General features: G+C 41.2%; 1 protein-coding gene across 1 annotated transcript in view; it reads right to left on the reverse strand.

Annotated features, from left to right (window-relative positions):
- The window catches only part of ITGA4 (integrin subunit alpha 4), a 36,703-nt gene extending 16,943 nt beyond the window's left edge, over positions 1–19,760 (reverse strand). Inside the window, exons 1-12 of the mRNA XM_080347140.1 lie at positions 19,553–19,760; positions 19,331–19,452; positions 12,336–12,442; positions 12,108–12,237; positions 10,591–10,658; positions 9,795–9,924; positions 6,237–6,322; positions 5,849–5,908; positions 5,628–5,765; positions 4,487–4,598; positions 1,385–1,479; positions 925–1,015 (exon numbers count right to left, since the gene is read on the reverse strand). Coding sequence (XP_080203266.1) covers positions 925–1,015; positions 1,385–1,479; positions 4,487–4,598; positions 5,628–5,765; positions 5,849–5,908; positions 6,237–6,322; positions 9,795–9,924; positions 10,591–10,658; positions 12,108–12,237; positions 12,336–12,442; positions 19,331–19,452; positions 19,553–19,737 — 1,324 coding nt within the window. The 5' untranslated portion in view covers positions 19,738–19,760. The remainder of the gene's footprint in view (positions 1–924; positions 1,016–1,384; positions 1,480–4,486; positions 4,599–5,627; positions 5,766–5,848; positions 5,909–6,236; positions 6,323–9,794; positions 9,925–10,590; positions 10,659–12,107; positions 12,238–12,335; positions 12,443–19,330; positions 19,453–19,552) is intronic.
- Between the last annotated feature and the right edge of the window lie 5,156 nt (positions 19,761–24,916).

The following is a 24,916-nucleotide window of genomic DNA, read 5'->3' on the forward strand; positions in this document are numbered from 1 at the left end:
TATTGCTACACATACACATATACATGAACAATTCAGTTATATACATATATTGTTCTATCTATTATATGTATTAAACTGTACATAGAGATAGAAAATATATTTAATTTATTCCAAACTAACTGAAAACTATTCATGCAATAAGAAATACATATAGCACATATACCTCTCAAATGAGGTAGTAAAAGGGAATAATCAGATGAGTGTAAATGATACAAGGGTCTGTACACAACCTCTGAGCTCAGCATTACAAATTAACCCAAATAACTTCTCTGTTGACACAGCCAGAGCACACAACACACAGCTCATGGTAACTTTGTGCATTTATACACATGGGGGCAGGACAGGCAATACCTGACCTGCTGTAACAATTATCCATATAATGGTAAAATATTTTGGCAATAAGTTTTATACCAAATTAGGACTTTTGTTTCATGGCCATGAGGACTCCACAACAGTGTCGATCCAATGCCATGAGCCCGGACTCAGGTTCAGGTATCGTTCACGCAGACTGAGAGTCACGGTGCTGTGTGACTCCTGGCAGAACTCAGACTTTGTGAACACCAGCAAGACTTTTAGGTTAGCACACTAGTCCAGACAACAAACATGCTTCCAGTGCCCAAACTAGCTCACTGACATTAGCAGATGAGATAGCTGCCATCGAAACAGAAATTGTTTTTCTTCCTCTTGTGCACTATGAGCTTAGAATTACATCATTCTCAGTCCTTAAATAATGTCAGATAACCGTGAAAAGTGACTGCTTGGCCTCAGCTTTACCTCTTTTTTTTTTCTAAAATGCAAGATGTGACATGTCATCTTAATAACGGATTCTGCTTCTGTAAAAAGTAACAAGTAGCACGGCAGGGTTGTTCCCTATGACTCTCTAGTCTTTTAAAAATAAAAAATAAACACAATTGCTTAATTCACCTTGATAACCATTGTTATCTGCATCAACGCCACTTGCTATGGATTGTCCAAACATGCTTAAAGAATTACTGACTTCATGTCCTTGTATTCTCTGAGGAGGAAAAAAAAAACAGAAGAGAAAATTATTCTTGGAAAGCTAATCTTTGAGTTACAATTTCCAATGAAAAATGTCAGCACAACCATCCTGCAGTTGCATGCTTACCTGTGAAAATACACCTCTGAAAGCAATATTCCTCAATTACTGCAAATGTTATATCCCATAAACCCTGTCTGAGGCCTCCAAATCAATTCATTTTCTGTTACAGGTTATATTGAGACTGGAAATCACAGACTGCAAAAAAAAAATTCTGGAGTCTTTTAAAGTACCTCAGGCGGTCTTCAAGTTAAATGAAGGGAAAACCCTCTCAAATTTAGACTTGAGGTTTTTCTGGACAGATTATTTTTCGTTGGAAAAACGTACCTGTGAAAATGATGGTGTTATTCCATTTTCCCTGCCATTGTATATATAAATGACCCCTTTCAGATTATCTTCTTGTGGAGCCCCAATTGCTACATCTGTGGAAAAACAATTTAACAATAATCACTTGACTAGGAAACATAGACAAGGAAGAGTTAAAGAAATCCAAATCAAGATGCATTCAATGCCAGGCCAAATTTATTAGACTGAATTCAAAAGAAGTGCTGAAGATAGATATAAAGCAAATGGAAACAACACAGACCACCTCAGTAATCTGACTCTGTCTTAAGTACTATGTTTCTGGAAAACAAGGGCAAATACAACCATTTTGTTCAAGGCAAAGTCTGTTTCTACCTATACTGAATTTGACCCTTAAGAGGTTACCATGGAGAATGGCCAAAATTATCATGGTCTTTAAAAAAAAAAAAGAAGAAAAAAAAATAAAAGCCTTGTATTCTTGGAACTATGATGATTTTCTTCCACTCTGTATTCCCACATGGATTAAATCACTGAAACACAAGAAGTACTCTTATTACACTGCCTGAAATCAATCATTTATTTTGCCATGAAATGTCCTTAACAGCTGATAACAAGCTTGAACAGGCGTTTAACAAGGAACTGAAGGTGGCTGGTTTGTACAAAGGGATATATGTTCTATGCCCAGATTACTTAATCTCAGAGGGGTACAGTGACACAGAAACAAACAAGCAACCCAGCCATCCTCAACAGGCCTTACCAAATACCCCCATGGTTCCAATAGCCAGAGCTTGTTCACCAGAAAGTAGAGGGTTGAGAGGGCAAGATGAATGACATCATCTTGAAATTTACTAATATGAATTAATAATTGTGAACTTTCATTCACAAATAAGCAAAACTGAACTATCTGCAAATCAGAAATACTGTATGCTGCACCAAACCAAAATCACAAGAAAAGCACAGCTCTAATGATTTGGTTTTACTGAACAGCTCTCTGATTGAATCCATATTTATTGAATCCATACTTTGGTGACTAAAGGACACAAAATATGTCTTTCTATTTGGTGAGATGAAAACAGGACAGCCAAATTGTGCTGTTCAATTAAAACTACGCATATGTTCTTGAGGAGGTTAGACTCTACACCAACATGCATGCCCTTATCTTCACGAGGCTGATACTGATGGTTTAGATGGTTGAAGAAGTTGGCTATGCTCTGCTTTTTTATTACTTACTGCAGACAAATGGTTTCTCCAGCTTGTATTTATATTTTGCTTCCAGCTCTTTTTCTTAGAAAATGTATTTTCCTACTGCCACTCTCAATATTGCCTCCACTTTTTCAATGTTTTTGCTCCTTTCAAAAGCTAATCCACTTGCTTGCTCTGCCTTCCCCTGCAGGTTTAGGATGCCCATTTTGCATTATATCCTGTGTCGTGCATCTACTTTACTATGTTGCTATTAATTTGATTTCACTTCCCTGTTCTCCAGCCCTACATTTAGATACTCTTTTCCTTTGCAGTTCGCAAATGTTTTGGGACAAAAACTGAAACCTGTGTATAAAATTGTGAAAGTAATGCAAAGCAGGAGACACTGAATTTATCAGGAGTTGGAGGGACAGGTAGCAAAGAAGGGAAAAAAAAGGAAGATGAGTAAGGAAAAAGGAGGCCAGATAAGAAGAGAGTGACTGTTCCAAGATTTGCACGTTATGGAACAGGAGCAAGAACACAAGACAAAGGGAAGAGTGAAAGGACCCTGGATGATAAGTGCAAATAAAAAGGGTAATTCAAAAGCATGAAGACAGACATGTACTTGGTAAAGATAGAGCCCAGAAAAAGCTGACAGTTTTTGCACAGTGGATGTAAGCTCCCTGCCTACAGTCTACGTTTTGATAATGGAAAAACTAAAACCATTTACGAATTTTGAATAGTAGAAAATGCCTGTCATATTTTTATCCCACCCCTACGCAGCCTACAGCACCTGCCCCTCTGCTGGAGGGGAGCACATGCTGGTTTTCCAGGCAGGAATACCAGCCATTCCCACGTGTTTGAAACCATGACAAGATGCACGGGGGTGCTGGGCCAGGCGCTCTCTACCTGTCTCCAACCCAGCCAGAGCCCTCCCGGCCAGCAGTGGGTTTGCAGGTGGCCTGAACAGCCAGTGTGTGGTCTGGAAGAAAAGAAGTTGGGAGCAGCAGACCACGGGGCTTTCTGTTATAAATACATTTTAGGCAGCCTGACTGGAAGCAGAAGGGAAGTAGAAGGCCATGAGAGTCATTCTAGATGTTGTAACAACTCTTAGATCCTTTCATCTGTTTCCTTTAACTAACAACCCTTTTAGCTGTAACTTTCACATGACATTCTCTTTTCAGTGTCTATTTCTTTAACGCTTATTACAGAGGTTAGACACAAATCTGGAGACTGAATCTCTCTGCCCTCTAAGCAGGTTCCACCTGAAAAACATCAATGGAAATTTCAGCCCACATCTCATCATATTCAGAGAGGCTGCTTCAGCCTGGGCACTGGGAAGGGAGGGATAACAGTTTCTGTTTCTATTTAGGCATTTAATTTCATGTGCCTGAAACAGACCTTCCTGTATAGACAACAGGAAGAAAAAGGTCCCTCAGAGCCCCATTAACATTTTGAATTCACTACAGGGGCATGGCCATCAAAGTCCTTCCCCTTGTTCTCTGTGCTTCCCACCCAGACAGCCTGTTCTAGGCAATCCCTGTCACCTGAGGGGCTGAGTGGGAAGAATCCCACAACAGTCTCCCAACTTGCAAGTTCTTTTTGATATTCCCATGTGTTTAGTACTTCCTATTGGTGACACAGAAGTAGATCTTGACTCAATGTATTTTTTTAATTTATGATGTTAAAAAATTGCCAAATTGTTCCCCAGCTGTTGTCTCAGAGTATGTTATCACCTAATGCATACTTAATTAAAGCAATAGAACTTAATCTGTTGGTATTACACATCAATGACTGTGAAATAGCTATATTTCAAATCAGTGTCCTAGAAAAGAAAGGTCAAGTCACCAACTGAAAGACTTCTCAGCTTCCATAATCCTCCTGTTTATCATGACAGTCCACTGCTCAGAGAGAACTAAACCCAAGGGATTTTCTTTATATACTTACCTTCAAAACCATCATTATCTATGTCTCCTAGGTTGGCTATGGACTCTCCAAACCTGGCTGCATATGAGTCACTCCCGCTGAGCTCCATGTTCAGTTCTACCATCTTTGCTTCCTGAAGGAAAACAGAACCAATGGCGCATTAACAAAGTGTCTTCCAGGTCACCTGGAATATTACTTAAAATGTTAAAACTTCCTTGGATGCTAATATATAATCCTATTGAGCTCCTTGGTGCAGAAGCAAGCATTACCAAAGATAATTAACAGCATTTAGTATTAAGAATAATGAAGAATAAGAAAGTTGCTCTTTAAGAAAAAGAACAGCAATGTGTTCCTACAGCAAACACCTGTAAAGAGCGGCAAACATATCAGAATACAGGGGCTTACTGCTCTGTGAAAACTGTGTTTGCTAAAAAGGTAGTAAACAGTAGCTGCTTCAGAGCTATTGTGTGTGCCTTAGGTAGTTGTAGGTATCCTGGAGCGACTCAGTTCTCTGTAAGGAAAACATATTAAGAAAATGCTAATGGCAGGCATAAGAGAATAAATATGTATTAGCGTGGAGAGGAAGGAAAATAAGACAGGAAGATAAAATATACCACACCAGCCAAATTCAAAAGCCCACAAAAAATAGTGATTATACTTTCACTTCTGATCCTTGAATAAAAGGAAGCTAATTCTAATGCAGAATCTGTCCAGATACTTTATTTGCCAAACTGGAGACTACCAGTCTCTTTCTTGAATTATACTACTAACTGCACACAAATTTTTCATTGCCTGTTTGTTTCTGAAGTGCTAAATCAGTTACTCTTCACATGTCAGCTCAGTGGGAAGCATGGCAGCAGAGGAGAGCTCGCTCAGAGGCTACAGTGGCAGGCAGCCACCACCTGAAGTTACTGTGAAGGAAAACCAGCCCGTCCTCAGTTCTAACACCAGCCCAAGGAACGGTGCATTGGAGTTTACACAGCCATTGAAGTTTACACAGCCGTTGCAGGGGTGCTACACAGTCCTGCTGGAACTGTCATTGAGGTTCTAGAGCTGGTTTCCCTATATCCTGAAATATTGTATGATAAGAGAGGAAATCTCCTCTTAGCTTGTTATACTAGAATGACTGTGTTACTATGCATTTTTAATAGAAAATACTTACAGAACCTGAATTGATATAGACATAAACTCTTCCTTCTTCTCTGATGGTACTCTGCATTGGAGCACCAACTAGCAAGTCTGAGAGGCCGTCTGCATTCAGGTCCACAGCACAAACTGCAGCTCCAAAGTAAGAACCAAGCTGTGTGCAAACACGAAATCACATTATCTTCAAATTTTGATCAAGACATGCAAGAAATTCCATGAATAGCATGAAATCTTTACCTTTTTACCCCTTAGTTCAAATAGAATATTTAGTTGCTTCTCAATGCTAAAGATGTATGCCTAAAATGAAAAGAAAGTATAAGTGAAGTTCAGCGAACATAATCTGAAATACTTTCCTGTGCCTTCTTTACATCACATCTCAGAGAATCAGTAAAGCAACACACAAGGTACAAGCTGTTTACTATTCCCTATCTGTACCTTTCCTTAACACCACAGTTCACAGCAATGTTACCTACACTATCTTGCCTCATTCCTTTTTAGACTTTTTTCCCCGTGAGAAATCATACATTTCTGACACTTGTCTTTAATACGTTAATCTAAACTGGAAAATCACGGCTGGGTATGTGGGGGCATATTCTTCAAACCAATAGTACAGACAATCTCTTACTTTACCAGTCTGCTCCTGTTGGGGGGCGCCTCCAACTACTTCTGTACTGGTTGATGTCAGAAAATGCCCAGCTCCAACAGAGTATCCTGTAAATTAGAAATACACTATTCAACACTGTAAATGCTCTATAAATAAAAAAATATGGGAGCATGACGTATAAAAGCTGTCGACACTACAAATTATTGTGAGTCTGACATTCAGACTTCATGCAAGTTAGCAATGAAAACAGAAAAGAAAATTTTTGAAATATAAGCAAAAGGTCAATACAAATGGTAAGTTCCAGCAAGCAGCAACAAGTGTCAGAAACACTCGTTTCTTTCCAGGATCTCAATTATTTGCCATACTTTAAAAGACAATAAAATAAGCTGCAGATACCTTCTGTTAATACATATTGTTCTGTGAGTCCATATTGTAATACAAATAAAATTGACCAAATGCCCATACAGTCCAATGTGGAAAAACTTGATTCAGCTGTTACTCTTTAACTTTTTTTTACTGGACCGCAGAAAAATGAAACGTAGTGCTACTTACAGGCATGTGTGTGTATGTGCACACACACACAGAGCACTGGGGATATATACATAAAAAAATGTCAGGAACAAACTGGAGCAAAAGCTTGATTATATAACAAGAAAAAGTTGCATCAGCTTTTGTATATGAATCTACATAACAAAGTATTTCTGTACATGGCGACAGCTCTTAAACAGGACCATATTTTGGTGCAGACGTCCAGCCACAGAATTGCAAACTGGCGGCTAACGCCTTAGTCTGTAGATGCAGAAGTCAGCCTTACTCTTTCCAAAATACATTATGGCGAAGTTGAAACAGGGAAGACAGTTAACATATTCTGCTCTCTCACAATTACTGCATGACTGTTGATTTTCACAGCATGCAGGGAAAATGAAAAAATCATCTTGGATCAGATGAGAACAAGCCTTAAGTCTTTAATCTGTGAAGACAACTGTCTAGAATTCAAGTTCTCATTAACCCAGCTTTTTATTTTCATAATTTCAGTTAAAAGATGTGAACAAGACAATTTATCATTTAAAGATCAACACCTAGTTTTTAATTATTTAACAAAAAAATTAAGCTTAAGTGGATGAACCTTAATTTACCTTCTCTGACCTTTATTTTCTAGTTATTTTGGTTCTGCTGAAGTGTAAATATTGCTAATTCTGAACTTAAACAAAAAACCCAAACCAAACAACAGCAAAAGCCAAACACACACAAAAAGTACAGTAATCAGATAGTCCTCATTTTTATCATGGTATGCAGGCGGTTGTTATTATTATTTTATATTTTTATTTATTATTTTATTAACATTTAATTATGTTTGGTGGGTGGAGAATCACATAATTGACCCTTTAAATTTAAAGGTGTAGTCAAACAAAATTTTATTTCCAACCCCAGAATTCTCTCCTGTTTACCACTAGTAGTTTTTCAGTTTTCTCAATTGTCATTTGTCACCCTCTGGTTCCTCAGAGAAACTGTGCATTACTTTGTGATTTCTTTAAGGCAGTATGTTAAGAGCCTAAGGTTACTCTTTCACCAGGCCCAATTGATTTGAAACACATTACATATCTACTTCTGTTTGAAGAAGTCAGTTATTAATCTCCAACATACTCTGAAGTAGTCAAGGAAATATTACCAGAAGTTCTGTATTACCAGCTTCTCTTTCTAACTTCCTTCTTTCTTTTAATTGTCTGGTACTTAAACAGTTTTGTTTCTTCCAATTTATGGAAAATGTTACGGAACTTTTGCACACTCTTCCTGCAATCTCCAATTTGTTTACTATTACTCTTTGACAGTTTAATTACAAATGTAAATAAAGCCAACTTCTCAGTCCCCACCTGAAGGATAGCGTAAGTAGGTCATTATGTCTAGTTATGTGCTTGAATTACATTCTGGTCACAGTATACTTCCACCACTTGGTAAAGATATTTTTGTTCATTTAAGGGAGAAGCAAACTCAGACTTAAAAAAAAATAAAAAAACAAAAACCAAAACTAGTAACAGAATTAACTCTAAATAGATTTTGGCCTTAAACAATGCCAAAGATGAGAGAGAAGCAAAGCTGTGGGAAGGTATCTTTAAATTTTTTCATCCACATGATGTATTATCACAAGGGGACAAAGTGGAGGTTTAGGTAGCGTGGAACAATGCAAAATTTAAGGTTGATCAGAGCTGCTACTGTAGAGACACACAGATAAGCTAATGGCCCCTTTCTCCACTTTCCTGTAGAAAAGGTGAGTTCAGAGGACACACGGCTCTGCCAAGCCAGCGTGCGGCTGCTGCACCAGCTCCCCGCACAAGGGCTGGTGCACCAAACCCCAGCTGATCCTAGGCCCTGGCCGGCCAGGTGTGCAGGATGTGCTTCCCTGCACAGTGCTCACGCAGGCTTTTATCCCCTTGCCTGTGTCTGGTTGTTGGTTATCTATGACTTGACTTGTTCATTACAGAAATTCTCACTCTTATACTTGTAGGAGCAGAAACCTGGAATGAGCTTTTTTTCCCCAGACAGCTGCAATATTTGGTCTACTGATGGTTACTGGAAAGCTGAAGCAAGCACTCTCTGAAGTTTTTCTTTTGTCCTATGAAAGCTCAAGAAATGTCACTGGTTAACCACAGTGATCTGAGCATCTGATCGCCTTTTCCCATCCAGCATCACTTTTGCACGACTTTCCTGTAGAGCCAAATCACAGCCTTTGCAAGGCTCAGTACCAAATTCTGAAGCACTTTGTATTTCATAACAGTTATTTCATAATGTATGTCTGTTTCCTATTATCGAAAGAGGGAAATCAGAAACAGGAAATGTTTATCTACATGAACCAGATCTATGAATGGGAAAATGCAAAAATCAGTGGTCACAAGCAAAAATATTCTTGCTCAGGAGTTTGGGAAGGACAGACAAACCTTTCTTAATGTGTAGCAAGAAAACTGAGGCTGCTGATGGCTCCTGGCATAAACCCTTACAAATTCTAGCACTAAATTCAGTGAATTACTTGGATTTAGGTACATCAGTAGGAGCTTCATGGCTTTCTTTGAATACATTTGTAGATAAGGTTTGCCCTTACATGTATCAAGACCAAGATATGGTTGAAAATGAATCATGATTAGAGGCAAGTCTGTCTCTTAAGATCATAGCATATTTCCCCTTATTGACAACGCAATTAAGACTTGTTTCCTTGCAGATTTCACTATAACAAACTCTTCATATTTCTGTTATATGCAAAATCATTGTCTTTTGCTATGAAAGCCCTTGGCAGCATTTCAGACTTAAAAGTGAAGTGCAAACCATTGCTGATCAGAAGCATATATACACCTTCTAAATTAAGAAATGATAAAACCAGAAATCCAGTGTTTGAGAAGCTTCCATGTAAAAAGAGCAGAGAGCAACACTTGTAATTAAATAATATTTAACAAAATCAGAACACATTTAGAACTGTTGCTTTTGGAGTTAATAAAGAAATCACTGATAAACACTGTGCACTCCAAGATCAGCTATTCAGCTAATTCTTTGACTTATATTTTTTCAAAGTATTAAACATTTTTAAAGTACCTAGATAACTGCCAAATTTCACTTGGTTATTTGAATCTGTATAGGCATGGATTGTATTTGCGGTTGTATTGTACACAAAAATAGAACCGGTCCAATAAAATGATCCAGGGGCTCCCATTATAATTAAGTCCTAAAACAAAAATAAAACAAAGCCTTGTTATTCATATGTAAATATTCATGAACATAAGCAAAATAAGTCAAATGCTTTTCTTTACATCTCCTGTGAACTCTACTGGAGATGCATCTAGCTGGGAGATTAGCACTAGATCAGAGACAACATTTTTCAGACTTTCTAAAACATAGTTATTAAAAACTTCAAGCTGTAAACAACTTAAGACAGCAACAAACAGAATATTTTCTTCTCAAAAGAGTTTTTTAGAAATCACAATCTTAGGGCAAAATAGAAATTAAATAATACAGAATATTACTCTGTAAAGCAAGAAAGTAGGCATTATTAGTGTTGATGTTACAACAAAGACAGGATAATAAAACTTCATAATCTGTTACAGTCATGCTCTTTTTCCAAATGAAAAGTAATTTTGGATTTTGTAAGGTGTAAAAGTATTCTTGGGAATAAAACGTGTAAGTGTTAGTTGGGAATTATCATGCAAGTCTTATCAAGATTCAATGAAAAATAAATGAGAAAAGTCTGCTTTTTCTCTCCCACAAAAAAAGACAGTGTTAATGTCTTCACTTACATACATACTTCTATGTATATATATATGCATATCTATACATATATGTAAGTGTATACATATATAGTGAGAGAGAGAAGTTTGGTATCTTCAATACACACCTCAATATAAAAACTAGAGATTCCAGCCTGGCATGACCCGTGGTTTTCTCCAAACTTTCGTACATGATCTGAAAACGGACAAGAAATATTAAAAAGGATGAGAAGCCTGTGGTCTCAGAATTTGTTACTAGGTCTTCAACAGAAGTTGAGACAAGTTAAAAACAAAACAACACAGCACTGGTTATAGGTTCTGTAATAGAACCAAACTCACTGGTTTTCACTGTGTAGCCTTTGACTTCAATATACTATTGTAACAAATTCAAGGCATGGTGTTATCACTTGATCACAGCTGCCCTTGAAATCTTGTGACTTTAAAGGATGTAATTTTCTTTTTAAATTATTCCATGAAAGTAATATGCCACATGACATAACATGAATAGTTGGAGCAGCACAGATATATAAGCTTAATTTTTCCCCTCCACTCTGTGTATAATTCAGGCATAATCTGATTGGCAGGCTTATGTGTCTCGATAGAAGTTGTCTTGATGCTCCACTACAGCTTTGAAGGAAATGCTTGTGTTATGGATATCCTAGACACATTAGTATCTATCATCCTTAGCAGCTGTCTTTACATCCAGCTCTCTCAGATCTGTTTTCCTGCTTTTCTTTGCTAACTGCCTCCCACCAGGGTTCCCCCTTCATTTCTTCCACAGATTTGTTCACTTCAAAGTCACCAAAGACAGAAGCACAATTTCATCCATGCTCATAACAGTCTCCAAAGCCAATGGCAGGACAGCGTTTGATGGCATCACTTCACTGGTCTGCATGGAAAGGCCAGACTGTCAGCTCCTCCTTGTGCTGGGCCAGGGGCAGGGTCACGAGATCCTTCTCCTGGCTGGGAGGCGGGTATGAAAGTGAAGGTAGGGATGGACTCATTCAATGATAGCTTCAGATCCTGACTCATTCTGCTCCTGCGGTCCTCTGGGGAAGGACCACTGAAGGTCTCATACCACAGCAGCAGCCTTGGCAGGAGGCAAGTAAGGTTCCTGCTCTGGCAGGGCACTGGACTAGATGATCTTTCGAGGTCCCTTCCAATCCCTAACGTTCTGTGATTCTCTAACAGTGACATGCGCTGAGTCAAGAGACCACAGCAGTTTTGTACCAAGCTAAGGAGCGGACGGCAACAACCACCTGTGGGTATTAGTGCTGCTCTGCTGTGAGGCACCCTGCTGAGCAGAGTGAGCAAATGACAGAGGAAAGGAAGAAAGGAGGGATGTCCTCTGCTGGCCTGGTTTTGGGAAGCACACATCCTTCAGTGATCCAGTCCAAGGAGCAAGTATTCTGATGCCCTGTTTAAACTATTTTTTTTTTTGCATGTTGAAAGCAGCTTTTCTTTGAAGGGATAAACCTCTTGCTAACAAATTGGATCGTAAGTTGGGCTTGTATAATTAGTCCTCAATCTTCAAATCTTTGGCTGCAGAAAGCCTGCTCGGAGCAACACAGACTCTTCATAAACTCCGCACCACGCAATTATGTATCTTACCCTTCCCTACAAAGGACTCAAGAATTCCGCTTACCTATATAGCATGGGCATATTCTTCTGCTCAGTTCAGTCCGAAAATCAGAAGAGATGGCATAACAAATACCATGTGGGAGTTTGTGTTCATTTCTTATGTAAAAAATGTTTTTCCATCTATGCCCACAAGCCTACAGATAAAAAACAAACGTGATGTTTGACACAGAAGCATAAGAAAGGTGAAGGCAGTCTGACAAACAGACATGCAGCTCCAGCAGTTGGTACGTACAACGACAGATCCGTTTTCTTTTGGCTGCCTTGATAAGCTGACACCCAGCCACTGGTTATCACGCTCTTCCAAACACGTCTTCCCACAGCGCTCTCCCCTGGGGTCACCTAGGACACAAAGACCAATGCTCTGAACAGGGAGACAAGCTGAAGGGCCTCGTGGTGAGGAACAGGAGCACCCAAGGACGCTATGGGGAGACTGCAGTAACTCAGGTTTGGTGGACCTGACCCCTGTCTCTTATACAGGCCATGTAGACTTTTCACCTTCTTGACCAAAGGTATGATGGCATGCAGCCAAAGGGAGCACACTGGTTCTGAACGTGAGAGGTGTGCAGTGAGGGTTGGCTTCTCCATCGTTATTGAAATTAAGATAGAAAGTGACATTACACTGAGTCTGATTAAGGGCTGGCTTTGCAAGTGTTCTCAGCCTAAAAGTTCATAGGAAACACAAACAATATCCCTGAGTACTACCTAAACTCTAGCCTAAAGCAAGCATCTCCAACCACAGATCTATTGGTAGAGGACCTTAAATTGATCTCTACTGCAAATGGCTATCAAATAAAGGGCATATAACTGCAGTCTCTACTGGGGATGTCAGATCATTATGTATGCATGTCCTGTGTACACCTTGCACTGTTGCAATTATTTAGCAGTAGCTCTTTGTTTTTTAAGACCTTGAAGAACATAGTGAAATTTCTTCTAACAGGCTACAGTATTGCCAAGGCAGCAAATATTCGCTTCCTTCTACAAAGCAGTAGTGGTACCCATGATAAGGAGAAGCTACACATTTTAGAAGTATTCTAAGTCATATAAAGCAAGCTTTTAATTTGTAGGATGCTCATATTAATAAGCATTAACCAAACTATTGAACCAGTATTTTCTATGCATCAGCATTACACAGTTTATAAAAAAAAACTGGTTATAAAATAAGGAAGCACATCATGTCATTTGAACAATCTCTTTTGCATAATTTTAAGGCTTTCCCAGATTCAATGCAGTTACTGGTGAATCTGAAACTTTTGAGGTTTGAGGGGTTTAGTTACCCAGAAGAGGGCACCAGTGCAGATAACAGAGCACCAATACTGACAGGGACATGGTTTGACAGTAAAAAAAACAAAAAGTCCAATGCATTAAAGAGATAAGTGGACTTGCTGAATTCCTTTCACAGGACATGCAACTGTACAGTATTAAGTATGGAAACAGAACAAAGGAATACACCTCGTCTATTCAGTAGCCAGGAGAAAGATGAATGACTATGGACTTTGCTACAAACACTCTCATAACCAGCAATGACTTCAATGATTTTATACCTAGGATGTCATGGACTGGAAGACACCAGATTATTGGAATCAAGATAATTCTTTATCAGATGGTAAGAAAACATCAGGAGAAACATTTGCAGGAAAAAAACCCAACAACCATCCTTATTTCAGAGCTTGTTCCTTACTGTTTTCTGATAGGCCAAGCAATTGACATTTGTCTGAAGAAACTGCTGGAGCCTTGCTTTCTTCTACTTCCGTACTACCGCTCCACTTCTTTTTCCAACCATCCTGCTCTCTCCCCATCCCAATGGAGACATGAGTAGTGCGGTCCAGAACCCCTCACCACACTGCAGGGAGGGCAATGTACCCTGTGCACTGCAACTATACTCTGCCTTCTTCCAAAAATAACAGCCTTGAGAGGGTCAAGAGGATCTGATCCTTCTTCATCTCTTCTTTACCACTTCCTCCCCCATGTGCCCTTCCCCGAGACATCAAAGAAATAGTATGCAGAATCCAAGTAAACAGGAACCGACCTTAGCACTCACAATAATATCACATTCAATTGTCTTTGGGCCAAGAGATTTTATGTTATTGTAATTTAATAACTCCTGTAGGTCACCTGATGAACAGTAATTAACATGTGGGGTCTTAATCCAAGGCAAGCACAAAGTAAAATGCCTTAAAGATCTACTAAAAAGTTGATTTTTCTGCAGGCTGTTAATTATCGAGGTTTCAGAGATAAGCTTCTGAATTCTCCTACTGGGCTAATGTCAGCTACATGAACTTTCACATACTTAATATACACCATTTTCAGACACAGGTTTGGAATTTAATTTCGGAGTTACATCACATAGAACTCCTCACTTCCTAAGGGAGACACTTCCATAGTTTGCATGAATTACAGGGCATGTTAATCCGGTTGAAATCTCCACAGAAAATAAAATTCTATTGCACTTCCACGTGTAAGAATTAATCCTCCTTTAAATCACAAAAGGCACTTCTGGTAACTCTCTTCTAGCAATGCTTTCTGTCCTCTTATGACAATGACTTACCTGGGACTTACTGTACAGAGTGTATGTGAATTTGCAGGAAATGGAAGAAGTTCTCCATTCTATGACCAGTGTCATAAATTTAGATCTCAGGAGGCCTTCTGAGACTTTCTGTCAGTAAGTCAGACAAGACCAGATAATGATGATGTGAGAGATCTGAGGAAGTTTTGCTTGTCTCAGCACTTCATTCCTGTGCCTATTTCAGAGGTCCATAACAAGAAAAAGCACAACCATTCCTTCACACTCTTTGGACTGTACTCCTCTTTTCCTTGGCTCCAGCGCATGTTCTTGATTCAAGTTCACTTTGGCCCTTTGCTGATCCGCTGTCTTATCCCTCCTCTCTTTCTCTGACTGGCAAGTATTCAACCACCTTGGAAATTACAAGCCTTTATGGGCGAGAGAAGCATGAGCTTGACATCCCAGACACTATGATAGGCCCCTGCTCAGGGTACGACATTATGAAAGCTTTACTGAACGAGAAGAGAAAATGCTATATTCTGCACAAGCAGCACTGCACAAGCTCAAGAGGACATGACAGCTTGGCTGCCTCAGGGAAAAGGAGCACGCGCTGTCATAAAGTCACCGAGATATAAGTAATTGCCCAGCCTGTGTACATTGCACAGCTGGAAGCTACGCTGTGGCTATCGCTGCACGCATCCACAGAAACAGCACCATCACATATAAATGAGGTCACAACTTATAAAGCCACTTCTAGCTTTGGGCTCAAGAGCTGTAATACATATGTCTGCAATGTCATCTAAGAAACCAGTTTTATATAACTTGCTCCAGTGCTTTCCATGCCAAACAACCTCCCACAATCCTTTTTATCCTCTAGACCTCCTCTTGTCCTATTACTAATGGATTAAAACGAGGCAGTGTACTGCAAAGACAAACCTTCTGATATCCTGTGCCCAGGTGTCAGGGCCTCATCAGACTCTGTTTTCATTCACCCAGCATCTTTTCTCTTTTCACAGATTTGATGGGTCTTATCCCTCTTATGTCCCTCCAACCACTTCTACCCAAAACACTGTAGTAAAGCACAAGCTGTTTCTAGAACTCTCAACAGACTGAGGCCCAGAAGGTCCTGTCTTCCTCAGAATAGTGCGGCTCTTTCAGATTAGATCTCTGGCAGGGTACAAGCAAGGCTAGTGAGATCAAAAAGCCAAACTACCAAAGGCAAAGCTTACTGAAATCAAAGTCACAGGTCAGCCTTTTGGGGAAAGTAATTAATTGTTCACTTTTCCATTGTAAGGATTCAGCTGGGGGAGCCAGAGGGCAATTTGTTCATAGGTTAATTGTAGCAGGGTCTCAAAGGAATGGCCAGAAGGCTGAAACTTGGGACAGAGCTTTCTGGCCTTAGGTTAAACAACATGCAGTGAATTTACTGTACATTTGTAGATAAAACTTTTTTATTTTCTTTAAGTGGATGAAAAATTTTATCAATTGTTTCCTGTATTTTTAGCCAATGAATAACTGTTTCAAATCTGTGAGCAACTTTGTTAAAGAATTTATATAATGTTTTCCAGGTCCAAAACATAACCGGTCAAAACATCTAAAGGACTTGGTGCAAGTCCCTCTGCAATAGCCTACGACTGCTCCAAACTGACATGGGCAAGGTCCTGGAGTATAAAAGCCTAGAAGACTGGTAGAAGACTGACAGTGCCCAAAATAATAAACCTGAAACATTATACCTTGTGTTTGTGCCTAGAGCTTGATTACAAACCTCTGCATGTAAAGTAATTTACCGTTTAGAAATACTTCAAATACAAATAAATCAGCAGTCCAGAATACTTGACACCATTAACAGAAACTCACAAAATGTTACCCCTCTATTCAGCAATCAGAGAAAGATTAAACAATGCCAGTAAGGGGATAGGAAGACAAAGATTTGCTAGTATATCTCATGGCTCCTCTCAGCTCTTAAACCAGCTTGGATCCCTGCAACACCTTGAACAACATTAAAATTCTCCAAAGTGTGCCTGGATGAGTTATTTCCAGATCCTGCAGTGACTACAGCATAGGACTGTTCCCAGCAACTCTTTCTCTATCAAAGAAGCACACAGGAATGTGTGACATAAGAAAATACAACAGCAGTTTTGTGTGATTAGAGGCTTCCTAATTGTGCATGAATCCTTCATTAATTAGTTATGTCAGTTTCAAGGCTACTTCAGTGAAAAATAGCAACAAAGTGTTTTAACATATTTATGCCTCCAAGTAATTCAGGTCCATTTATTACACAGACCAAACATTTGGAAAAAAAAAAGCCCACTTCTATTGCCTGTTGTCACCTCTACATTTCCATGACTCATAATTGGAAACTTTTTATCTCAAAGTTTCTTCTACTGAAAGGAAAGTGAATTCAAGTATTTAAGAGAAAGATAGAAATAGCTATTCCACAATTTGCCTGTCCCAACAATATAATAAATATATCTCTACACATTTTTTAAAGGAAATTACCCATTCTACAAGATCAGAACCCAAACTTGTCGCTGGCAAGAATCCAAGCAGAAAAACGAGGAGGTCAGGGACTGAAAGACAGTGTCAATAAAACCATTGCATCCAAAAGTTGCTGACAGCCTGAATGAGTTAGACAAGAGATAATTAAGTTCAGCTTTGCAATTGCAAGTTCCCTTGTGTATTTCTGTGACCACTCAGCAGGATGGCAGAAGCTTAACAAACCTCAGATACTATCCCACTTCATTTACATCCCATTCACCACAGCTGCCTTTGGCTTCTTCATTGACCTCATTGCCCTGTTTTACAATAGAGCACTTATTTTCAGTATCTATTTAACTTCAGAAATACTGTAAACGTAGCTTGGTGATGTAAAGGTGTCACTAAGAGAAACAAACATTCTGCAAAAAACTCTTATAGTATCAGTGTTTTTAAAAGTGCAGGACAAGACACCATTTAAAAGTGCACCACAAGACACCTACAGCCTCTGAACCCAGGAATAGAAGCTGTGTTAAATTATGCCTTTAGAACCACATAAACATTTTCATTTACTTATTGCATCATTTTGTTTAGGATCCCCATAACTGCTGAGGAAAAGCCCATTATTACTTTGTTAGAGATTTTGTTTCTCCACTAGCTAAATGAGTAAGTTGAGAAGTACTGCAGCTGTATGTAGTTTTGAAAGAACCTGAAACTTTCTACCCTTCTCCCATGTAGTGGAGGGCTATTTTTACCTCCAATCCAGGAGGAGGGGTTCATTGCCTCTTAGCATATGCTATTTCACCACTTTAGTTGATTTCTTTGGCTTTTGCAAACCTCCTCTTACAAACAAACAGTTGGAGAAAAAAAATTCTTCATTATGTATCATTTTTCAATAGATCTAATGTTGGAATGAAATTACTCAAAAAAAACCCCCAAACAAACAAAAAAACCCCACCCCAAAATCAACCAACTAACCCCAAAAAACCAAACTACTTGGCCTAGAATAAGTTTAATTGCAGTTCTTTCTCTGGGCAACTGGTTGTCTTTTCCTTATGTGGTTACCATTAATGCACCAGTGAAGTATCTTAGGTTTTGTAGCTTAGTTACAAAAATAAATAACTCTTATTTCTGTGTGTAGGAAAAAAAAAAAAATGATAGAACCTGTCAGTTCTAAGTGTTATACATAGACATGTAAACAAATAATTGTTTCAACATTTTTGTCGCCGAATGCTGAGTTCTGTCCTGAAAGCCCATCAGGTCATGGCACGCTATCGCTTTCATTGGTTTCAAATATTTTTAAAACTCTTTCCCGCGCGCCTTATCCTTACTGGGCGGCAAGTTCATAGTTGTAACGGATCGGATGGTCTCGGTCACCGCAGGGCAGAAAGTTCAGCAAGTTTTCTATGCATAGCACAGGGATAAAGTGAACAGCACTGTATGCAAGGCGGGGCGGGGGGGGGGGGTGGAATTCACACATATTCATGGTAACCCAGTGCAAAGCGTTCTCCTTTTTAAACGCATATCAAATTCTTGGAAGATGATAAAGTATATCCAGTTACATCTCCCAAGCATGGGGACTGGGCAGGTAAAGAGAAGTTAGGTTAAATGCATGAGCTGGAAATATTGATTCAATCAAAAATAGCTCTGTTTCCCTGACACTCAATTTTTCAACAAATCTGCAAGCAGGGAAAACCCATCTGCAAGGCGATTGTGGTTCACAGTTACTTTAGGGTGCTTCCCTGAAAGGAAGACATTGCAGAAGAAAAGGCGATTTAGGCACACACTTCCACCCCCTCATCTCTGAGCTAATTGCATTTGCCCTCTGCTCCGAGAGTTGAACTAGCTTTCTGCTGAGAAGGACGAGACACAGACCGAAACTGTTGAAATGAGTGCTGAAAGGTGCGAAAGAAAACTGTGGGAACGGGAGCTGTCACATGCGACTTCACTAAACCAAGTTTCGGTGCATTTCTTTCTGTCTACGGTAAAAAGGTGCCATCGTTGCTGCTCTTCAGCAATAGCGTTGATCTCTCCCTTTAGCTAGAGGAAAACGCCAGTTTCATGTGAAAAGGACCCATGGGAAACCCCCGTAGCCCTGGAGGTAGCGGAGCCGCGGTGCGCGCAGGGCGGGTGGGCACGGGGAGGCACGGACCGTCCCGTCCCGCTGCCGCCCTGGCCCTGCTGCCACCCTCCCCGCCCACCTCACGGCCCAGCGCCGGGGTCTCCCCGCCCGCGCCCCGCCGCCGACTCACCCAGCTGGAGCTGCTCGCACCGCCCGCGGGTGCTTCTCCCGATCCGGCACCGGAAAATGGCCCCGGGGTTGGTCACCGAGCTGTTGGTGGGCCAGCTGGCCCGGGGAGCGCCCGCAATAAGCCTGCAGGGCAGAGAGGGTGGCGTGAGGGGCCACGGCCGGCGGAGCCGGGAGAAGGCGCGACGGTACTCGCGGGGACGGGACGGCCCGGCCGGGAACTCACCATCTCTCCTCGCCGTGGCTGTGCAGGAGAACCGAGTACCCGAAGAGGGTCCCGTTGTCTCCCTGGAAGAGCAGCGGGTGCTGGGTGTCCAGGTTGTAGGAACGCGCCGTCGGCAGGCACTGCCACAGCAGGAGCAGCGGGGCGGCCCACCCCACAGTCCCCGTCGTCCTCCCGCAGCTCCACATGGCTCCGGCTGGCCGGAGGTAGACGGGCGCCCGGCCCCGGCTTCCCGCCTCGCTCCGCTCTCCCGCTCGGCGAGAGGGCAGCGCCGTGCCCCCGCCCCTGCCCTGCCCCGGGACGGCGGCAGCCCGCGCCCTCCGCCGCCTCTGCTACGGGCGGGCCAAGCCGGGCCGGGCGGGCTCCCCGCAGCCCGGGGTGGGGGTGTCCCCTCCGGATGGGGGAGTCGCTCGGCCGCGCCGCCTCCTCCCGCGCAGCGGCAGCCCCTCTCCCTTCCCAAGCGGCGGGGGTCGGGTTTCTCCCCGCCCCGTCCGCGCCCACGGGGGTGCTGCGGAAGGAGCACGACCCGCAGACACTGGAGGGTACGGCCCCAGGACCCCGCGGTCCTGGGTAGGGCACGGACCGGTGAAACGCGGCCGACTCGACCCCCGCCCCGGCAAGACAGCGAGGCCCCCCTCACCTCAGCCCCAGCACACCTGCCCGGAGGGCGGCGCGGGAGAACTGCCTGCTAGGCCGGCGGGTGTTTTGGCAGCAGGGGCAGGAGAGCCGGCAGCTTCTCCTGAAAACTCCCCGCGGACCTTCCCACCCCACTGCCCTAGAGACGCCCGGGCCCAGATAGTTCAGTTTCCGGCTCTCGGAGCCCATCTCCCCTGAGCACCAGCTGGGGAGCGGCAGCCAGTCCCAAACCTGTCTTCTGGAAGGAGAAGTGTGTGGCAAAGCTTGCCGTTCTCCTTTCAAATTTAGGAAAAATCCCAGTACCCCTGTGCTGTAAGGCTTGCCACGTTGCGCCCTAACAGCAGCGGACAGTTTTGAGCCCAGCCTGCCCATATTGTGCAAGACTGCTCGCTGCCGATGACTTCTTCCTTCTGCATGGAATGAAATCAGAACAAGCCCCCTGTCAGCTTTTTTACGTATTAGAGTAACTTTTCCACATTGCTGTTCAGTTCTTCTGTTGCTGACAAAGTTACCAGACATTCCTCCAGACATCATGGGAACAAAGGAAAACCTGAACATCACGGAAAAGATCTGGTATTTAGCAGGCCTTGAAAAGGATCCCTTGATCTTAGCTTTACTATGTGTGTTTTCAGAAGTCAGTCACTGACTTTTGGTTTAGCTCGTACTAAGTTGTGCGCATACTGAAATAAAGGCTGTTACTTGTACCTATGAACCTTGCCTCGCTGGGGTCCCTTGAGTACCAGGGCTTCCCTTCCATTAAAATAATCCGTATATATCGATAACCAATGTATGATGGTATTTTGAGCCAGAGGAACAAGAACATAAGTACTTCTTCAAAATGAAAATTTTAGTTACAAAGATTACTTAAAGTATCTGGAAGACAAATCCTGTATAATTTCAACTAGTGCATATTATACACATTTGAAATAACTGTGAGATGGTAGTCCCATCCACTAAAAGAAATTCAGAACACAGCATTTTAAGCTTCTTGGAATAAAACCTCCCATTCATTTCCACTCAGTTGGTGGAAATGTGGAAAGTTTAACACTTCTGCAAAATGTTGAGCAACTACCAGAGTGGGACACTGAGGCAATGCAGGAGTGATACATCTTGTCATCCCAGCCACATGCAGATGTGTAGGTCCTGGAATGAGATCAGCATGTTGCATGATCTGACCGTTTGTCAGTCAGCAGTGAAATTTTTAAGTTCTCGTTTCTAGTACGATCAGGCAGCTTCCCTGGATCACCTTGATGTGGACCAGGGACTGTTCTGTGCAAAGGAGTTAAACAGCTCCTCAGCTGCTATTCGTCTCTCAACTGCTGACATCAAAGGAGTTACAACAATCAACAGCAGCTGGGAATCTGCATTTCTAGCAGTCAAGAAATTTTCACCATCATTCTGAAAGCAGCAAAACAAGCATGATTCAAAACTGAAATGCTAAGTTGTGGTTTAGTTGGTGGGAAAGCGTAACATTGTTTCACCACCATCCGGACCACTTCACCCGTTCTGAGGGACTTTCAGGTTTTTCTCCAAGAGATCATTACAATTCCTCGGTTCATTTCTGATTCACAAAAATGGACACAAAGCTCTGTCCCTTGAATGACAGAGAAAGGAACAGTTTCCCAGACTCCTTTTCCCTTGCAAGTTTATGTCCTGAACATCTCTGTTCTTTCTGCTCTCTCACAAGACCAATCTTAAGTCTATCATTTTGCAAATAGCTGCTGCAGGAAGCATGTGACTGCCTCCAAGCAATCTCTCTGCAGCTGTATTTCTAACCATTTGAGAGAACCCCACCCTAACCCTTGATGAGATGACTTGTTCTTCACACTTGATGCTGTAGCTTATCAATGGCTATCATATAGGCACAGGGTAAATGTGTGCAAGCTGGTTATAATACTCAGAGACAAACTCTAGTCTCTTGAGACCAGTTTTGCTTGGGAGAGTTTGGGGAAGGAGAGACGTTGCTCAAAGTTAGAGGAGCTTTGTAGAACCTCCACTCTAGTGGCCCCTGGACTGCTCAGAGGGCATTGAGCTGGTGGCAGGGATCCTAGCTGGTGGGAAAAGGTAGATGGTAAAGCTGTGGGATTCAGCTATCAGCACAAAAATACCTGCTTATGGGATGCAGATAAGAACTGTATTGTAGCTCACCTGTCAGGAGGAAATATGTCTGTTGTCATCTAGACTGTGCTAGAGTAGATGTGATCATGATCCAACATAGATCAACGAAATCAGCTGAACATGAATCTACTGCAGTGTGAGAAATCCATATTTTGTGAAATATCAAGCACAGTACCAGACAGAGAGCAAAAATAATGTAAAACTGACAAAATGGTGTAAAAGAGACAGAACTTGAGTTTTATTAGGGATTAGGAGAACTTGCAGAAAAGGTGGAACCAAACCAACACTGCAAGCCAAGTACCTGTATTTACAAAGAAAAAAAATATTTATATATGTTAAGTTATCCTGAAATAGTAAAAAGTTACCCTGAAATATTAAAAATAAATTCTTCCAAAAACATCTTGCCACTATGCAATCTTGACAGCATATCTCCCATAGTCCTCTGTGGGTTAATAACACTGGGAGCAAAATATCACTGTGACTTGCTCTTCTGCTTGACTTTGGTTGACCATCTAAGGCAATTTCAGAGAAGCTATTGGGATGTTTTGTTAAGTGAGAAAGTATATTAGTCCACAGTTTGGCAAGCATTTTTCGTAGCAGATGCATGCACTTCATCTGTCCTCATCTCTTGCTGCTCATTCTTGACTCATTCTGCTGCCTCTGTTACACTGATACTGTTCTGTGTCCAAGCAGTGAAACAGATCAGAGGAGTGATCTGGGTTAAAAATAACCCAGGAAAACACCCCAAACCTAAATCAGCAGTGCATATGTTGTGTGGCTGGCCGGTTCTATTGGTTGTTGTACCAGGGTGTTTTAAGCCGGTGCTGCAGTTTTAGAAACCTTCTCAGGCAACAGCCTTAACTTTCCAGAAGAAGTGGCAAGAGTCTGCAAAGTTAAAGCCTACACATCTACCTTAAAATGGAAGCAGAAATCAATTTCCCCAACATTATTTTCCTGCTGGAGTTAGGGATCTTGGTCCAAATACTCTTCTGCCTGTGTCCTGAGGAGTCCAGCTTAAAAAGAGCTCTGTCAGAGTAAACCTGGTTTATTGGTGTCATAAATGTCAACATAGAACATCATGGGAACAAGATGACCATACAGATCTATATAGGATCATATATGGCCCTTCAAGATTTAATATTTCAAATGCAATTATGAGGTAGTAACTACTGCTGAGATTTTCATGTGGGTTTGCATTTGGAGGGAGCGTGAAAGGAAGTCACGGGGGGAAAACAAACAAACACAACCACAAACAAACAAAACCCCTCAAACAAACAAACAAACAAGCCAAAGCAAACAAAACACTTGCTTTCCCCATTGCTGTTCAATTTGGGAAAATGAATGGTTTGGGTCTTTAATCACTCTGTGAACATTGTTAACCTGTAATACATCCCACTGCTGGTGAGGTGCAAGGGAAGAAAATCACTGTAGGAAGAACATATTCAATTCTGAATGTCTGTCATTAGCTTTCTTCTGTGTAACCTGTACTACTCCCTTTTTGATTCCCTAACTTGGAAGACATTTGTATTAGATTAAGCCCTGTGTAAGGGCTGACAGTGGGTAACTGATCACAGGAGTGCTCTCTCTGTCTTGCAAATGCAAGGGAAAGCACACATTCCTAAAAATCTTCATGCATATGCATGCTTCCAGCTGTGTCTGTCCTTGTTCTTCTCTGTGTCATGTAAGCCTACCACTGCTTATGGAAGAGTGTCTCTAAATCTACTCTCACTTAGAAATAAAAATGATCAGTAGTTGATTTCCCGTTCCTAATAAGAAAGAGTTGAAAGTTTCATTTTGAAATTAACTAAGTACTTAAGTATAGGTATTTCAAATTGAATTTTTCTAAACCTTTGTAATTCACTGAGACATGGAAAATCTAGGATTTTGGTCAGACCAAAACTAAGTCTTGTTTTTCTGTAAGCTTTCCTCCCACTCCCACTCCCCTCAATGTCAGTGGGCCAAAAAGTCTATTATTAATACACTGTCATCTGTGAAATTATAGAAGGTAAATATATTGTTTCACTTACCCCTAAGATTCTCCTCCAGAAACTTCACCTTCCCTCTGCTGTAAGATATATGTGAGCTTGCACGAATAAGATATGTTGTCCACTGACAAGTATAATTAAGCCCAGATGGCTGAGGCACCAAAAAGCAGCTAATATTAACAAGGGTTTTAATTTTTATCATTTTGCTTATGTTCTCTTTAGAGCTCTGAATTTTGTATAGAATCAGTTAATGAGCAAGAAGCTTTTCATTTAAACACAGTATCTTCATGCTCATGTAATGTCTTTTTAGGAAATACTTTAAAGAAGTTTTTCTTCCCTTGAACACTTGTGTTGGTGAAGTAAAGACAGGCTTTCCAAAACATCTTTCCAATATTCAGGCTTATAATGTCATCACACAGATAATGACTGAGAGAAGCAAACAATAGATCATTATATTTAACAACAGTTTAACTAAAGACTGCATTCTGATTTATAGATAGGTAAGACTGGAAATCAATCATTACATGTGTTTGTGTGAAAAATGCATTCTATATCCTTTTTCTTCCTCAGAATTTTGTCTAAGATTTTTGAGTTTCAAGATCAGATCCAACAATAAATAATTAGATTT

This window comes from Nesoenas mayeri (genome assembly GCF_963082525.1).
Source record: "Nesoenas mayeri genome assembly, chromosome: 6".
In the NCBI taxonomy this organism is placed as follows: domain Eukaryota; kingdom Metazoa; phylum Chordata; class Aves; order Columbiformes; family Columbidae; genus Nesoenas; species Nesoenas mayeri.